Source organism: Brassica napus, chromosome A10 (genome assembly GCF_020379485.1).
Source record: "Brassica napus cultivar Da-Ae chromosome A10, Da-Ae, whole genome shotgun sequence".
Classification (NCBI taxonomy): Eukaryota; Viridiplantae; Streptophyta; class Magnoliopsida; order Brassicales; family Brassicaceae; genus Brassica; species Brassica napus.
In genome coordinates, this window is record NC_063443.1 from 6,348,801 (window position 1) to 6,365,992 (window position 17,192).

General features: G+C 36.8%; 4 protein-coding genes across 6 annotated transcripts; 1 reads left to right on the forward strand and 3 right to left on the reverse strand.

The window, feature by feature from the left end:
- Positions 1-376: 376 nt before the first annotated feature.
- Positions 377-2,383, reverse strand: LOC106409800 (adenine/guanine permease AZG2). The gene has a single exon (XM_013850356.3). It carries the CDS (start codon positions 2,305-2,307, stop codon positions 712-714), a length of 1,596 nt encoding a protein of 531 aa, XP_013705810.2. The 5' UTR covers positions 2,308-2,383; the 3' UTR covers positions 377-711.
- Positions 2,384-8,254: 5,871 nt separating this feature from the next.
- Positions 8,255-8,815, forward strand: LOC125578958. Its single transcript, XM_048742117.1, has one exon. It carries the CDS (start codon positions 8,255-8,257, stop codon positions 8,813-8,815), a length of 561 nt encoding a protein of 186 aa, XP_048598074.1.
- Positions 8,816-9,566: 751 nt separating this feature from the next.
- Positions 9,567-12,705, reverse strand: LOC106411453 (uncharacterized protein slr0889-like). Of its 3 annotated transcripts, none has more exons than XM_048742217.1 (12): positions 12,373-12,705; positions 12,131-12,259; positions 11,807-12,001; positions 11,671-11,712; positions 11,475-11,603; positions 11,264-11,388; positions 10,974-11,084; positions 10,722-10,830; positions 10,496-10,614; positions 10,049-10,202; positions 9,829-9,976; positions 9,567-9,752 (listed from the first exon to the last, which is right to left on the reverse strand). In XM_048742217.1, exons 1-12 carry the CDS (start codon positions 12,484-12,486, stop codon positions 9,694-9,696), a joined length of 1,434 nt encoding a protein of 477 aa, XP_048598174.1. In that variant the 5' UTR covers positions 12,487-12,705; the 3' UTR covers positions 9,567-9,693. The 3 variants fall into 3 exon arrangements, with proteins under 3 accessions (XP_048598174.1, XP_013707675.2, XP_013707677.2); XM_013852221.3 differs by having other exon boundaries at positions 11,671-11,718; XM_013852223.3 differs by having other exon boundaries at positions 11,671-11,718; positions 12,359-12,705.
- A 389-nt stretch (positions 12,706-13,094) lies between these two features.
- Positions 13,095-15,680, reverse strand: LOC106411455 (multiple RNA-binding domain-containing protein 1). The gene is made up of 3 exons (XM_013852224.3): positions 14,509-15,680; positions 14,318-14,432; positions 13,095-14,235 (listed from the first exon to the last, which is right to left on the reverse strand). The coding sequence occupies exons 1-3, from the start codon at positions 14,517-14,519 to the stop codon at positions 13,888-13,890; spliced, it is 474 nt and encodes a 157-aa protein (XP_013707678.2). The 5' UTR covers positions 14,520-15,680; the 3' UTR covers positions 13,095-13,887.
- Between the last annotated feature and the right edge of the window lie 1,512 nt (positions 15,681-17,192).

Consider the following 17,192-nt stretch of genomic DNA (forward strand, 5'->3'; position numbering starts at 1 on the left):
AAGACCATTGACCAAGACCAAAATAGAAGGGTAATTTCTCATTTTTGACATAATCAAAGCATCAAAAGTTTACTCTGGGTCTGGGATGGAGATTCTCTCATATTTATTTTTCAGATCATTTCTGGTGGAAAGACAAATATTTGCTTATTCTTTCAGATTCAGTTGATTTGAAATCATTTTTTTTCAAATTATGGCTGGAGAGTTAAACAAGTTTTAGTGAAGACATATCCATCGGCTCCTAAAAAGAAAACTATGCAGAAAAAGATCACTCAACCTTGGCCAGTATCAATTTATCTAGTTTAAATTGTTTCTGATATTATTATTCTCCCCCATCATCACACCAAATTCACAACGACCATAAATCCAAGTTAATTAAGATCCAAACGTCTCTGATTGATGTATTTGCTACATTCAAACTGAATAAAAGCGTTTGGTTGAAACATAAAAACAATGCATGCACAAGCAGCCGTGAATTTTAACAGCACACTTCATGGCAGCTAATGCATCCAATGCTAGTTCACTACTCACTTTTACGCAAACTAAACCAAAATAACAAAAGCAACAAAGAGAAAAGGAACATAAATAAAACCCACCGAGCATTCATTACGGGTCTTTGCATAGTCATCCGACGACCGACCATGTGAAACGTTCACCACTTCCGGTACACTCAGACCAGTAAACCGGTTTAGTGACATCAATTACCCTATAAAATCATACGATCTCGACGGTCGCGTCAGAGAAAACTTGATTATGTTCTCTCATGACCCGTTTCCTAACTCCGTTAAGCCACGTGACGAATCCCGAAACGATATCGTACATGCTTAGAGCAAGATATATACCAATACCAGCAATAATCCCATTAGCAATGGAATAAGTCAACGGCATAAGCAAGATCGTTATAAACGCCGTAACGGCTTCTTTAGTCTCTCCCCATCTAATATCTTTCACAACTCCCATCATCATCACACCAACCATCACTAGTGAGGGTCCCACCGCCCACCTAGGCACGTTAGTCACTAACGGCGTCAAGAACATGGACACCAAGAAGTACATACCGATGATAACGGCCGTTAACCCCGTTTTCCCTCCTTCTTTCAAACCCGCAGAAGATTCTACAAAAGTCGTTGTCGTTGTAACGCCTAACGCTGACCCCACAACGGAGGAGCCTGCGTCCACTAAGTAGGCAGTGTATTCTCCTTCGAACTTTCCGTCCTCCTCCACGAAGCCTCCGATCTCAGCCATCGTGTAGAGTACTCCAGTCGTGCCGAGGAGATCGACGTAAAAGAGAGTAGCGAACGCGACCCAAACCTCGCTCTTTCTAAACTCCGTGAAGCTTATAGCTCCTAACGTTGACTGGATCTTGTGAAAGTCAACAACTTTTGTGAAGTAGTTATAGTTTGAGTCTCCGAGAGGAGTGTGAGGAAAGTTTGTGACTTGGGTGTTTCTAAACCAAGAAACAACCGTAACGAAAACGATTCCATATATCATACTCCCCTTGACGTTCTTCATGAGACCGTAGCTCGTTATGAGAAACCCGACGACTGCTAACCAAAACGTAGGACTCTCCATTTTCCCTCCCAGACAAGCTCCGGTGACGGGATCTGTCTCTGAGCATGCGGTCAACGTTACTAAAGTTGACTTATCTGGTCCCACAAGACCAATACCTTGGTTCATCTGCAAACCAACAAAGGCAATGAACATTCCGATACCAACAGCGCATGCTAGTCTCACCGTTTGAGGGATGAGACGAGCCAGTCTTCCGCGGAGTCCTAAAGCAGACACTGCAAGAAATGCGCATCCCTCGAGTAGCACAATGGCCATTGCGGTATGGTAAGAGATTGAACCGGAACCGCGAAAACCAACTACGTCGTATGCGATGTAAGCGTTGGCACCCATACCAGGAGCAAGTCCGAATGGGAGATTAGCTAACAACCCCATAGCTAAAGATCCCACCATGGCTGACAAAGAAGTGGCTACAACGAGGTCCTTTTTGACCCTCGTCAGACATTCTTCGTAGCCTTGGTTAGAGCCAAGGACGCAGCTCGGTTTAGGTGATGAAGAACCAGAGTCGGTGGAGCAGTCATGGAATGAGCAAGTGGCACCAGAGTCGGCTAGGATGGTGGCGTTTACGGTAATGATGTAAGCCATGGTGAGGAATGTGGCTGTTGCAGCTCGTAGTTCGGTTGTGAAATTTGATTTTCTTGCTTCTAGCTTGAAGTAACGACCGACTATGCTCTTTGAAACGGTATCATTTAGATGTTTCTTAATTTCGTTCCATGACTTGCACACCTTCGTCTCTCTCCCCATGACGGAAACCAAGAGAGGAAAAAAAAACAAAATATGAGGAATTTAGGGAGGAAATGCAGGTGGAGGATGCCAGATATATATGAAGCCCCTTTAATATATATATATATATATATATATATATATATATATATATATATATATACATACAATATAGTTTAACAACACGTAAACATGTGAATACATGTATTTTGTTATTTTTTCGTTTAAAATAGAACAACTCTATAATAAATATAAGATTTGTTCCTAGGGGTGGGCACTTTACCCGATATCCGAAGTGGCACCCGAACCCGATCCGAAAAACCCGAACCGAAATCCGAACCGAAGTAGCAAAATACCCGAACGGGTATTGAATAAGGAGAGATTGGATACCCGAACCCGAACGGATAATACCCGAACCCGAATGGATATCCGAAGATAACCGAACATATGTATAATTAACCATATATTTCTAGTTTATATCTCTCATTTTATATAAAATATTTATATTGATACTACACATACTTTAAGTTCATATGATATACATACAATTACGGAAAAAATGATTTGTTAATCACTTAAAATGCATGTCAAGTTTTTTATTTCAAAAATTAACAAAAACTTACATAAAAAAAAACTAAATTAATGTCTTTTTAATTTTAAAATGTTATGTCCAAATCTATTAACCATTCAATCTATTAAAAATAGAAAATTAGTTAACTAAAAGTTATATTTTTAAATACAACAAACTTGAGAAATGAAAATTTTAATTTTTTTTTTTCAAAATCTAAATATCCGAACCCGATCCGAATTAACCGAATCCGAACTAAAAATACCCGAACCCGACCCGAAGTACAGAAATACCCGAACGGGTTCTAGACCTCTATACCGAAATACCCGAAAATCCGAAATACCCGATCCGAACCCGAACGGGTACCCGAACGCCCACCCCTATTTGTTCCCATATATTGTTCTATAATATTAATCTTCAAATATAGAATATAATATAAAAGAATGTTATTTCTAAATAGAAGAAAATGTATAAATAATTATTTTAGAAAAATAATAGAGAGATGAATTCAACTAATTTTGTCCATAGATGTTATTATAAAAGCAAATATACAGATGCTTTAGAAATTCTCTAAAATATACACAGTTGACGAATAAAAGACACTCGAATATACTCAAAAGCCAAAAGAAAAACAAAACAAATAAAAAAGACTTATCATTTTCGTTTCAATTAATAATAAAACTAATATGAAGGCTCTCAACCACGTGATACGCTCTTGTGTTGTGTGGAGAAAATCTATCACAGTCTAAGCCTAGTTTGAAATCCTGATTAGAAAATTGATACATAGGCATCGAAAAAGTTGTTGGCTAAACGAAGTTATGAATTGGCTTCGGTCCAAGAATCAAATTAATTCGTTTTTCTTTTCTGGAGAAAATTGACAAATCAACAAAATAAATTTAGCAAAGGCGGTCTTCAAAGTTTTCTTGCAAAGTGTAAAATAAATTCCATTACTACGTATCAAGAAATTGAAATAGAACATGTTGGATATGGACCCAAATAACAGATATACCAAGGTTTTTACCACTTTTTGATCACTGTATAAGTGATGTATTTTGAGTCATTTCAGATTTATGTATATTTTAGACAACTTTAGAGATTTTCGAATTATTTAAAATGCATAACTACACAAATGCGTTAGAAGTTAACAATGGATCGAGGAATTTCCAGGATCTGGCTAAACTTATATTTTTATACAGTATATAGAATTGAGTTTACATTCAAATGCCACCGGTTTGAAATCAATCATACGGTTGGATCAAAATTTATGCTCGGTCTACTGAAAAAGTGGTATAACTAACGGGAGAGAAAAAACTGTCGAGGTTTTAATCTAATATCAACCGACACCACTTTGGTGTCGAACGCCATTATTTCTTGATTCATATCCGACAAGTTTTATCAAATTCCAAGAATTCAGTTTAGCCAAGAAATTTCCTGTATTTACAAATGAACAAAAAACGTGTTTAACATGTATTTATCTTTTTCCAGCCTTTTTTTGGTTAAGTTTTCTTTTAGGTTTGGTGAGAAGATTAAACTCCTTCGGAGATCTGTGTAGAACTCTTTATTTATTTATATAATATATATTCAGACTCTGATTTGTGTTATTTTTTTCATGACTGAATAGTTTTCTTTTTTAGGTTTAGAGCTTTTATGAGTTTAATGTCAAACTGATAATCATTGATTGCTAGAGTTATTCATAAAATTCTACACTAGGATTATTTATCATACTAGGATCTAGAGACATTAACTAGAACCTAGAATCGTATGATCATTGTGAGACACGAGAGTGTAATCAATACCTGAATCTAGTCTTGTTGAACTAGATTTCCATTCGCAGCAGGTTCGGTCTAGGATTTTAGGTTGAAAAATATTGAATCTAGTGTATTCTTGTTTGATTCATCAGATACACAATGAGAGTTGGTATTAGTTAGAGTTAGACATCTGGTAGTTTATCGCAACGAGAGTTGGATAACTTAATGATTGCATTTGAGTTTTAGAATTGAATCTTACAAATCCTTTGCACCATTCATAAATCCCTAGGTCTAACGTTTTTCTCCATCGTTACAGACTCTCTTTTATTTACTGTCTTCTTTTTCGCTTTTGAATTATTTGCCTAGCTTAATTTGAAACCAAAATCTACCGTGCAAAATATTGAATCTCTGTGGATATGATCTTCAAATACTACTACGACAGTCTTATTTTTATTTTTGAGAGTTGCTTAAGGTAATTTGAGCATATAATAACTATACAGACCCCGGATTGATCCAGTCCAAAAAGAAAAACAAGGCCAACGAATAATTAAAAGAGATTTTAGGTCCATTCTCAATAAGCACTCCACCTGCTTGCGAAGAAGGACTCTGATACAAGCAGGACGGCTTAAAATGAGGACGCAAGACCTAGACGCAGCGTTGAACATAACTACTAATTGCTTTGTCGATGACTGTGCAAGTGAGTTGCTGTAATGAAGGTTACAAGGAATAGTTGAAGCAAAGAAAAAGAAATGGTTCTTAAAAGGAGAAAGAAGCGAGAAGCAAAAAGAGAAAAAAAAAACGACTACGCGATCTTAAACTATTGCTATATATTACACCAAAAAAACTATTGCTATATATTATTCATTCTAGAGGATTCAAATTGGTATCATCTTTTCCCCTTTGGTTTATGCATTTCAATAAACAAAATCTCTGGTGTCATCTCTATAACTATTGTTTTTCTAATCTCTAAATTTGATTACCGGTTTTAGAATTTAACACAACATATATCTTTGCGAAAGAAAGATGGAGCACAATGGACGGAAGATCAATTGACTATCACTTTGTGCCTAAGTTATATCTTTATTGTAAATTGCAAACTATTATGGTAATGAAAATATCAAATATATCAATATAATATTGTAAATTACAAACGATATTAGATAGCTGGATAAAGTTGTAGAGAATTTTATACATGACTAGTTGTGATACAAAATGAGCTAGCAACGCATAAAATCAGGCACTAGTTGACTATAGGGGAATCGATTATTATCTTATTGATGTACGTAAAATATAATTGGTATATGACTTTTTCATAAATATTGATTTGAATATGTGTACTTGTCAATAGTTAACACATGGAAGACAAATTTTGAAACAACTTTGTCCATTAAAATGGTGATTTTTCTTTTTTGATAAGCCAGAAATATCTGGTGGGTCGAGACGCCTAACCGACTAGTTTTTTAGGAGTTTGTTCACTAGTTTCAGACAGATCTGGTTGTTCGTAATAGAAATTATAGATAACTGTGTCACTTAGCCACAAAAAGGTAAATTTAAATTAGATAGATTTCGAACCCGAGATTATTAACACATTTCAAAGTTTGTCGTACTCCTCACAACTAAATTCTAATATATACAACTGGGCCTCGTAGTTTGGTGGTAAAGGAATCTCGGTAGAGATGTCTACCATTACGAGTTCGAACCCCGGCTATAGCGGATTTAACATGGTTTCCGTTTGGTCTCCAGAACCTTTTTCGTCAGTTCCGGTTAGACACAGTAGGATAATTGGACTAAGTGAGAGGTTCGGATACCTGAATTATAAAAAAAAAAATTCTAATATATACATGCACAAAAGCGAAGCTAATTATTCAGCCACAATACTCCACATGCGCTTGGTTTTTCTCCCCAAAACTTTTGTTCGTCCTCGCAGCTCGTGAGATTCCATCGGTCGAATTTCAGTAATATTGTTGTTTAATAAAAGAGAAATATACATATTTGTCTCCTTTCATATTAACTTACGATTACCTTTGTTCTTTTTAACAAAAAGATAAAGTGGCAACAGGCCTGCACTTATTTTATGCAGTTAGACGTAGCGGGCACAGTGCCATAGCATTCTGCTAAAGAACGTTTAGGTTTTGTTCTTATACCCAAAAAAAATCATTTAGTTTTACCAAAAAATACATTTAGGTTAATTAGTAGTATAATTCACACTACAAGAAAATATATATTTTATAAGGACCGTATTCCTTGTTAATTCGTTATAATCGGGCTGTTACGCCGATTACGACGAATTAAAGAGAAAATAAACATCTGTCGTAACGAAAGTTTTGTCGTAGTGGCCTCGTAACATTTACGAAGAAGAACATTCATCGTAACATGAAAGGAATGATATCGTGTAGTAGCGTCGTTACATTTCGTTGTAAAGTACTCGTAAGGTTGCGATGTAACCTCCAAGTAATATTTACGAGGACTTAACATGTCCTGCGATGTAAAGAACTCGTAAACTTTATGAGGAGTTACGAGTTCCATGTAAAGTTACAGTGAACTACATTTTTCTATATATATATAATTATTATTTAAAATATTATGAAATATTTGAAATTTAAAATATTTTAATTATAAAAATAAAATATGAAAAACGCAAAATTTTAAGAACTAGATAAATGTCAAAAAATAATATTAAGATAGACATAAATCATCAGTGTCTACGAGATGTGCGGTTAAGATAGACATCTCCAAAGCCTTCGACTCTGTCCAGTGGCCGTTCTTGTTATCTATTGTGGATCAAGAAATGCATTGAGCTCGCCTCCTTTTCTGTTCAGATTAATGGTGAGCTAGCTGGATACTTCAATAGCAAAAGAGGGCTGGGTCAGGGTTGTTCTCTTTCGCCGTTCCTGTACGTAATATGTCGAAGCTTCTAGACAAAGCTGTAATAGAAGGGCGGTTTGGCTATCATCCCTATTGTAAGGACCTGACTCTGACCCACTTGTGCTTTGCTGATGATGTTCTTGTGTTCTCGGATGGGAAGAAGAGCTCTATAGAAGGTATCTTGGAGGTGTTCAAAGAGTTTGCTAAGCTTTCAGGCCTGAGCATCAGTTTGGAGAAGTCGACGCTATTTCTGGCAGGTGTAAGTACTGATATTTTAAACCAGTTCCCCTTTGAAGCTGGCTCACTCCCGGTGAGGTACCTTGGATTACCCTTGCTATCAAAGATGTATGTGGCTGATTATGCCCCTTTGATCTCGAGAATCAGGAACAAGATTAGCTCATGGACGGCTCGACATCTCTCCTTTGCGGGTCGTCTATAGTTAATTGGCTCGGTACTGTACAGCGTCACAAACTTCTGGATGGCAGCATTTCGTCTATCGAAACTATGTATTCAGGAGATAAACAGTCTCTGCTCAGCTTTTCTCTGGTCTGGCCCTGTTTTTTCTTCGCAAAAGGAAAAAATAGCTTGGTCAGATGTCTGTAAACTGAAAGAAGAAGGAGGGTTAGGGCTGAGATCTTTGGAAGAATTTAATAAAGTCTCACGTTTGAAGTTGATTTGGCGCATTCTTTCCTCCAGATCCTCTCTGTGGGTTCAATGGATTCATAGATATCTGATAAGGAAGGGTCCCTTTTGGAGTATTAAGGAAACTAGCTCCTTAGGGTCATGGATGTGGAAGAAGCTTCTCAAGCTTAGACCCCTGGCTAGGGAGCTGTCAAAAATGGAAGTAAATAGTGGTTCGACGGCGTCTTTCTGGTTTGATAGGTGGTCTCAATTGGGAGTCTTGATTAATCTAACAGGAGGTAGTGGTTGTCTAAGGCTTGGTATCTCGATGAGTGCAACAGTCGAGAATGTAGTGAACACTTACCGAAGGCGTAGACTCAGGAATCCCGTCTTGATGCAAATTCTGAGTGAGATTCTCAACCTTCAAGAGCTAGGACTTCGTCAGTGTGATGATACTTATCTCTGGATGCGCGAAAATGGGGAGTTTAGACCGGGTTTTATGACGTCTCAAACTTGGAACCTAATTAGAGTACATGCTCCTCGTGTTTTTTGGTTCAAGGGGATTTGGTTCAAAGAGGCTACTCCTAAATTCTCCTTTCTCAGTTGGTTAGCAGTCCACAACAGGTTATCGACTGGAGATGGGTTGCTCAGGTGGAACCCTCAAGCAATTTCTACTTGCTGGCTGTGTAGTGCTGCCTTGGAAACCCGTGATCACCTATTGTTTTAGTGTTCTTTCTCGGCGGAAGTTTGGAGAGGTACGATCAGGGGATTGGATGGTGCTGGTTCCTCTGTTCATTGGCCTACTCTGTTACAAAGACTGGTGATAGGCTCGCGAGACCATTTGTTTACCTTTCTCTTGCGATACTGCTTCCAAGCAGCAGTGCATGCTATATGGTTTGAGAGGAACAAGCGCAGAGTTGGAGAGACACCACAACCTGCTTCTCGGCTTCTCATCTTTTTGGACAAGTTGATTTGAAACAGAATCTCCTCACTGAGAAAGAAAACTGGAAACAAATATGAGAAGCCATAGAAATATGGTTTAGAAGTAGATAAATCTTCAGTTTCTTTCTTAGAAAAAAACTTAAAAAGTTTCTTTCTGTACAAAAGCCTTATTCGTTGTTAGATCGCGGCGGTAGCGTCTAGCGACTGATTTTACAAAACAAAAAAAAAAGACTTAAATAAAAAGAAAGAAGAAAAATGGAAGAAATCTTTGTTTTCATGTCGCAGCTAAGAGAGAGAGAATGAAGGAACAGTGACGCTATTTAATTTGGCGACACAAATATCACTGGATTCCGTCAGAATATTTGACGCTGCGCTCTCTGTTTTTACACTGGTGGCAAGTTAAGCAAAAAAATGATGAACAATTTCCAGCCGCTCATGTCAATTGCTGCGATCAACTAACGAACATGGCTAAAATAGCATTAAGTTGTACGAAGGTTTTTTGAAATGAATAAAATTTAAAATTTTTTTTAAAAAAAGAATAGACCATATCTTATATCTCCTCTACTGACGCTTATATAATGCATCCTTAATGTCAATTAAAGTAAACAAATTATAGAGAGAACTAAAAGAAAGATGAAGAAAAGAAAAACTCAAGCCCGGCTACTAGCGTCCTGCACGCAGGCTTCGAAGAGAGGCCCGTCTCCGAGATGTTCCTTTTACATCTGCACAACTCTCAAGTGTTATCATACATCTGCAGGCACATGTTTCATGCAACAACTGTAGTAATCAATCACATACCTCTTGTCAATCTTCCAGATGCAAGTAAAGCTTCTTCAGCCATCGATCTCCACTGTTCTGCACAAGAATAGTTAACTCCCATCCCAACACTGAGTCCTCTTAACAGTACTACAGTACGTAGAACAGAGAACAGTTCCTCCGGAAATGCCTATCACCAAAGCACATTATCAAGTTAGTGTGGTACGTTTTACTTTGTGACCATCAACGTTGATGTACTAACCTCAACAGCTATCTTTTTAATCGAGGAGTCATCTGCGAAAGGTTGCAATACTGTCTGACCAGCTGGCATCTTTGTATCAAAAAGTGTTTGTGCTAAACGTAGAAGTTCTTGCTGCTCGTTCTCACACTTGGCTACCGTATGCAAACCAAGTTCCCTGAACATCCACAATAACTAATGAGTTCGATGATTGTGACTGTTTGAGCCTAACAATTTTGCAGGGACAAGGACTTAGTCGATCGCAATCTTTCACATTAAATTTTGGTTATCACATCCTAGCTCCGAAACAGTTCTAACGTCCCAAAAGTATCCAATTACAATACCTAAGTGGTTTCACCATTTGTGCACTAGTTCTTATCGAAACTGATGATATGTTTGAAGAAAGCCAACAATCAAGAATCAAAAAGTTACCAGTAGCGCAGGGAAGGTTTTATTGAGTTTTTAATTTACCTAAAGCTCTGTGCTACTCGTGAAGCATTGTTATCAGCAATGTCAATGACCAAATTCGCATAACCAAGTCTCAAGTTGTCAGGGAGTTCCTTCACTTGCCCATAGTCTAGCAGTGCAACCTGATCACGGGAAACAATATTTACAACTCATGTAATAGAGAGACAGGAAAGCTCTGTCAATAGACACACGAAGCAGATCAAGGAACTACAAGCAAGATATGACTTGCCTCTGGACCATTACAAATCAAGATGTTTCCAGGATGTGGATCGGCATGAAAGAAACCACTTTTCAGTATCATTTGGCCATATGCACGGGATAAACTGTTAAGTATATTCCTGGCAAGAGGAGATATAAATTCTAGTGTCATTATATTTCAAAATGCAAGCCAATATAGCAAGAAAAAAAGGAAATGAGGTTTGTAGAACATAATAGCTATCATCAAGACACCATAGTCTCTAAAGATGATGAAGGAGCTTACTGCTTTGCTGCCTCTGCAACCTTACCATGAGGATTTATCCCTCTTCTAGCCATCTCATCTCCAAGGCTCAGGATCGGAATCCCATTAATGTATTCCATCACCAGAACCTTCCTGAGAGAATCACGGTAGTTCATATGTTAAACGTTTGCTAATCATCCAAAGCAAACAATTTTTTTTATACAAAATCTTAGAATGATATCGAGTCTGCCAGAAACCCATGAATTCTTGAAAATGGCTTTATCAAGATAACCAATAACGTATATGATTTTTGTGAAACTAAGAACACTTACTTAGTCACTGTATCTCGCAGAACCCTTGGAACTATAACAGGAGACTTCTTGTTGTTCTCATATAGAAAATGTCGAATTCTTTCCATTGCATTAGCCTCTCTTTTGAAGTCAAATTCATAACCAATCTTGAAAACACACACACATAGATGATGTTCTTGTAACTTGGACCAAAGAAGTCTTAACAAGGTATGTTAACAATCTGATAAGTTACCTGTGTCTCCATTTCCTTTGTTATAGAGTACAGGTCAAATTTGATATCAGTTCTCTGCACGTATAAGGCGAATAGTTGCAAGTTTCTTATATCTGTCATCATCAACCTCTCGATGCCAGGATGTTGAACCTAAACAAGTTGGGTATCAAATTAAAATCTAATGAACAAATTTTAGTTGTCCCACAGTAATGCTCACCTTTACAACAACATCCATCTTGTTACCCTTGACTCTTGCTTTGTGAACCTAACAAGAGAAACAGTATCACCATCGACAAGCTTCGGATTCACCAAACCAACCATACTCATCTAAATCAAAAAGTATCCGAGAAAACCTGAGCAATAGAAGCGGAGCCAAGAGGCTTTTCATCAAACGTTTCGAAGATTTCATCAATGGTTTGGCCTAACTCCTTCTCCAGAACACGTTGAACCGCATCGAATGGCGTCGCGGGAGCTTGATCACACAATGTGACAAGCTTTCTCACCCACGCAGCTGGAGCCATGTCAGGTTTTGCTAAAAGTTGAGCAATCTATTCATAGAACACGAAACAAAAAAAAACAATGTACGCATTAAATTCAATAATGCCAAAACACAAACAACCAGTTGATCTACTACAAGAAAGAAGAATCTGACAACAAAAACGTTTTAAAAAACCTACCTTAAGGAAGAATCCACCAAGATCAGAACACATAAAGTAGATTTTGTCAGCAGCTTGCTCGTGTTGGCTCTCCCACATTTGCTCCTGTTTCTTCGCATCTTTAAACAAACTCACTCGAAGGTTGCACACCTGAAACAGAGCAGAAGCCCAATCTCAGAAGAATTAAAAAAAAAAAAGAGAGAGAGAGAGAAAGCTTTAGTTAAATGATAAAAAGAAGAAAAGAAATACCATCGAAGAGAGACCTTGTAACCAGTGTAGATATTGGTAGCTCGAACCCAGAATTGAAAGGATCGTTGCCATGGACGAAAGCTGTCGGAGATCTTCTCCTGAATCTCTTTGAAATCGAACCCATTCATTTTTTTTCGCGAACGGATGGATTGGGTTTATCTCAATTTTCTGAGGGTAGGTTTTAATTAAGGGACATATCGAGTAAGAAAGCTTTGCCAGGAAGCGATGGCTACAAGAGGCCAATAGAGCACGATGAAAGCGATCCTGGGAAAAAGGACAGAACAATGCTTCCGTTCCTTTTTTGACTTATCCGAATACAGTCAGACTTTAACTCTAATCTGTATGTAAAACAAATTGTTAGAATATTGGAGAAAGATTACAGCATTTAAACCCATCAAATACAAAATTTGGTCCACTCTCAACAAGGTAAATAGAAGACAGCTAGGACAGGAAACAAGAAACTAGAACTAGAGTTTATCTTTGATATTTTATTTTTGCCGGAAACTTGATCAAATACAAAATTTGGTCCACGCTCAACAAGGTAAACCCATCGATATATATGATGAATATAGCACAAGATTAAACAAAATGCTGCATTACGTTGTAGTGTAAGGCAGGTTAAGGACGAAAATGCGACCAGTGTCAAGAATTTCATCACTGTTAGATTTCGTCGGTTGGGCCATTGTTTGATCGGAAAACGGTACTAAACGATGAGACGTTTAGTTTTAGATGTAGGTTAAGCAAAGACGTCTTATAGATAGTCGGAAAAGCGTTTGATCGGTTACAAGGAAAGGAGATGCGTAAAAGAAAGGAAAACCAGAGCTCGAAAAGTTTTGCTGGAAAGATACAGTACTGCAAGAGAGTAAAAGTAAAACCCTAATCTAGCTGCTGAATATGTGTGAGTGATTTCGGATCCTCTTTACATTGCACTCCTTTCTCATTATATAGTCGACTTGGTGCTCTTCCGTGACTTAGCTTGCGTCGTCTTCACGGGCTTTTAACTCGTTGGACCGAAAAGTCCAAGTTGTTTCGGGGAGCCGTTAAGCCACATGCGTTTAGTCTATCGTACGATCGACTAAAAGTACCTTCGGATCGCGCCGAGGAGTCGGCGCTCTGAGCCGCAGAGCCGAACTGTCGCTATGTCGTCGTGGGCCGGGTCATCTATTATTCGGGCATTGAGGGATGGTCAAATCCATCCTCTACAGCCATCTCGCAATCGGCTTCTACCTCCATTGTATCACTAGTATCAGTTTCATCATTACTGGTCCGACAGATTTTTCTTTATCTTACTCTTGAAGTATTCCATAATAGCACTGTTCTTTTCTGTGACGCTGCGATCAGAGTTAGCGTCCAGAAACAACAACTATTCCCATGGCAAATTCACGGCTGATGGGAAAAAACTGCTTCTTTTTTTAGCCGCTGAGGCCAATAAAAATGGATAAATCTGACGCTGGAAATAGCAGCGTTGGCGTCTCTGCATTTTGTGTCTTCGGAATTTGTTGGCGGCTGATGTTTTTTTCAAAACACGTTCAGTTTGCCTCCGTCATTGTGTATTTATTTTGACGCACCGCCCATGGCAACGTCTTATAAAAGAACAGGGCTATCATCACCAAGAGCAACAATGTTTTAGCTTTGTTACGCATAGCACCAATGGCAATTACTGGCGAGATCTTCTCTTTGCGAGGAATAAACATGTCATTTGACCAGAATTTCCGCTTATCCTCAAGCAATTCTTGGAGCCGAGGATCATCACCCTCTGCTTTCTTCTTAATCTTTATGGTTCCTTGAGCATAATTAGCATCAGAAGTTTTATCACCATTCTCATTAAATTTCCCTTCTTTCTCGAGTGAATCAAAACTACTCGGAGGGTTCGCAACCTATAAAGCCAAAGGAGTAGTCTAAATCAGATTCAAACTACTAACACAACTGAAACGGAGTCTCAAGTTTTTAAGTGAAAACCTCAACAGATATTCGCAAAGTGTCAATATAAGTCTTGTTTAAATAAGTGATAGCCTCTTGAGCTTCTTCTTCTTTACGGAATCCAATAAAAGCAAACTGCCTACTTCTGCCATCACTGCAAAGCAAAAAAACGATACTAGTGATTCAAAACTAGACTCAAATTGAATAATATACTAGTAGTAGTAGTGTACCTAAAACGCATCAATTTCACGTCTGTTATTTCTCCTTTTGTTGAGAAGACACCTCGAAGTCCATCTTCTGTTATATATTTGGAAAACCCTTAACGATTATCCTCGACATGGAATTCTTTCATATCAGGGCTAAAGGTTAACTTTCTGACATTGATTTGTTTTATGCAAACCCTTAAAGAAAAATGTCCCGGGAAACAAATACTTGCATTCTTTGGCAGAACTTGTCCTGGGAGCTCTTTTTATAGGAGTTTTCAAGTCAGCGAAGAAGAAGACTTGAGGGGTTTTAAGTTTTTTTTCTTATTCCTTCTGGACCCAGCCCTCTATTGAATCGGGCCAAGCCCATGCTTCACAGCAAAAAACGTTTTTATCTAAGTTGGGTTTTGCTTAAGGTTTGTGTGGACCTATCTTCCTATCATACTAGGGTCGGCGCGCCCTAGGGACGGAAAGTTAGAAAAAAAATTATTTTATATGAATTTACATTAATTTTATGAAGCATTTTTTAAAAATATTGTAGATTAAAAATGATATTATAAACAAAATAAATAAATAGAATTCGGAGATCATGTTGTTATTTTTAATAAATGTTTTTGGACTGAATTAAAATGACAGTAACCTTCGTTATTCTATGAAGTACAATCTAATATAATAGGTTAATGATGTCTTTCATGTGTATATGATTATGCAATGATCATGCCAAAGAAATATGTTAAGGAAAAACTAATATTATCTAAGCCAAATGAAAAATTGTTAACTTTTTTTTTAAAAAATTATACATAATTAAAAATATTTAATCCTTAATAAAAGTGATTCTTTGGTTTTGTTGTTTTTGTTAAAAATATAATTTTGATAACTATTTTCACTGTAAATGTTTGTTTTAATTTAATCAGATAATTAAGTAAATAAGCTATCCGAATTTACAGTTAAAGTTACATACATGAATTATAAATTATTTATCTCTATTATACATTTATACGTGTTTATAATCCATTGATTAGATAATAGAAAAAGTGAATTGATATAAATTTATTTTTAAAAATTAGCTACACTGTATAATAATTTAATATTTGTCGTTACGGTTGAAAAAATATTATACATATTTAAAATTTTACCAAATAAACTGTATCATCTAAACTGATTAGGATTTTAAAACAAATATTATTATTAGTTTTGAAAGTATAATAGGTACATTGGTTCCAAATACATTTGACTATTTTTATTTACTTTACAAATTTACAATGATTATGATTTTAATTTTTTATCAGGTAGTCCTATTTTATCTAATAATATATACTCCCTCCGTTTCACAATAGATGATGTTATTCTTTAGTGCACAAAGATTAAGAAATTTACTTTTTTCTAAAAAATAGTTTTAAAAATATAATTTAAAAATCATCCAACCAATTACAGAAATAACTACAACATCTAATTGGTTACACAGTTTTCAATAAAGCTAAAAATAACATAAAAATATTACAACATCATCTATTTTGAAACAACAAAAATCTTCTAAAACATCATCTAATACGAAACAGAGGGAGTATTTTATTTGAAAGATATCTTGTGTACGGCCATGGATGTTTCATCATCAACTGAGTGAATCACAAAGTAGAAGCATAGGTACTTAGAATCAGAAAACTACATACAGAATACATTGTACTACAGTAAGAAGCTAAACTCTTAACACAATCACCAGAATATATCTCATCTTAAATTGCAAAATAATGTAACCTCCACTTGCTTTCTTCAATGATTCCATATCTTCACCTTTATCAGTAGTAAAATCTGTGTAAGCAACGTAAAAGAAAGGACGTGGTCTCGAAGGTTTTTTTGGGAGCCATTTATTTTTAGTATCATGCTCTTGTACTCAGCTCTCTTGTTGTTTTATTCTATCGGTTTCAGTTTGTAAATGAATGTATGTATACCATTAATTAAGTTTAACATTCATTATTATAGATAGTGGAAGCTTTCAAATGATTGAGCCAGCAAAACAAAACTGGACTCAATGTAACATAATCTAAAAGGGAGACATATGAAAGTAGAAGGAATCAAAACTTGTGCGGATCTTAGCCACTGATATCACTCAAATTACCTTAAAGAATGTTACTCTCATCAAAAGAGGTCGACTTATAGTACTTAGGGATCGAATCCACAAGGAGCTAGGAAACCGATTAGATCTAAACAATTTATAATAAACTAGGCTAATAGATTATAAAGCATTAAAATAGCTATTAAATAAACAAAGCAGTAAACAAGTTGAACAAGTCAATTGTTCAGCTTGGCAAGGGTTGTTCGATGGAAGGATGGTTGCTAGATCTAGGGTTTCTATTCAGGTGTTGGAGATTATAATTCCTATAGGTACCTATTTGTTGCATGCATGATATGTTAGAGCTCAACCGCTTAACTCAGTGATCAGCTGTCGCATGTTTCACTGGTTAACTCGCTAGATCTCGTGTCTCAACGGTTAGTATCTTGATTACGAAAGAGTGTCGACCGATGGTCTTATTGAGACATCGACTGATACACCTTTACGTACGTCGACCGATAGTCAGTTGAGGACATCGATCGACGGGTTCTATTCAGGCCTATGCGCGAGATGATTTGCCCTATTAGGATGCTAAATTGGCGGTTAGCCCTCTCTAGCAATCCTAATATGATAGATAGATGCCAGGATGGGATAACAAGGA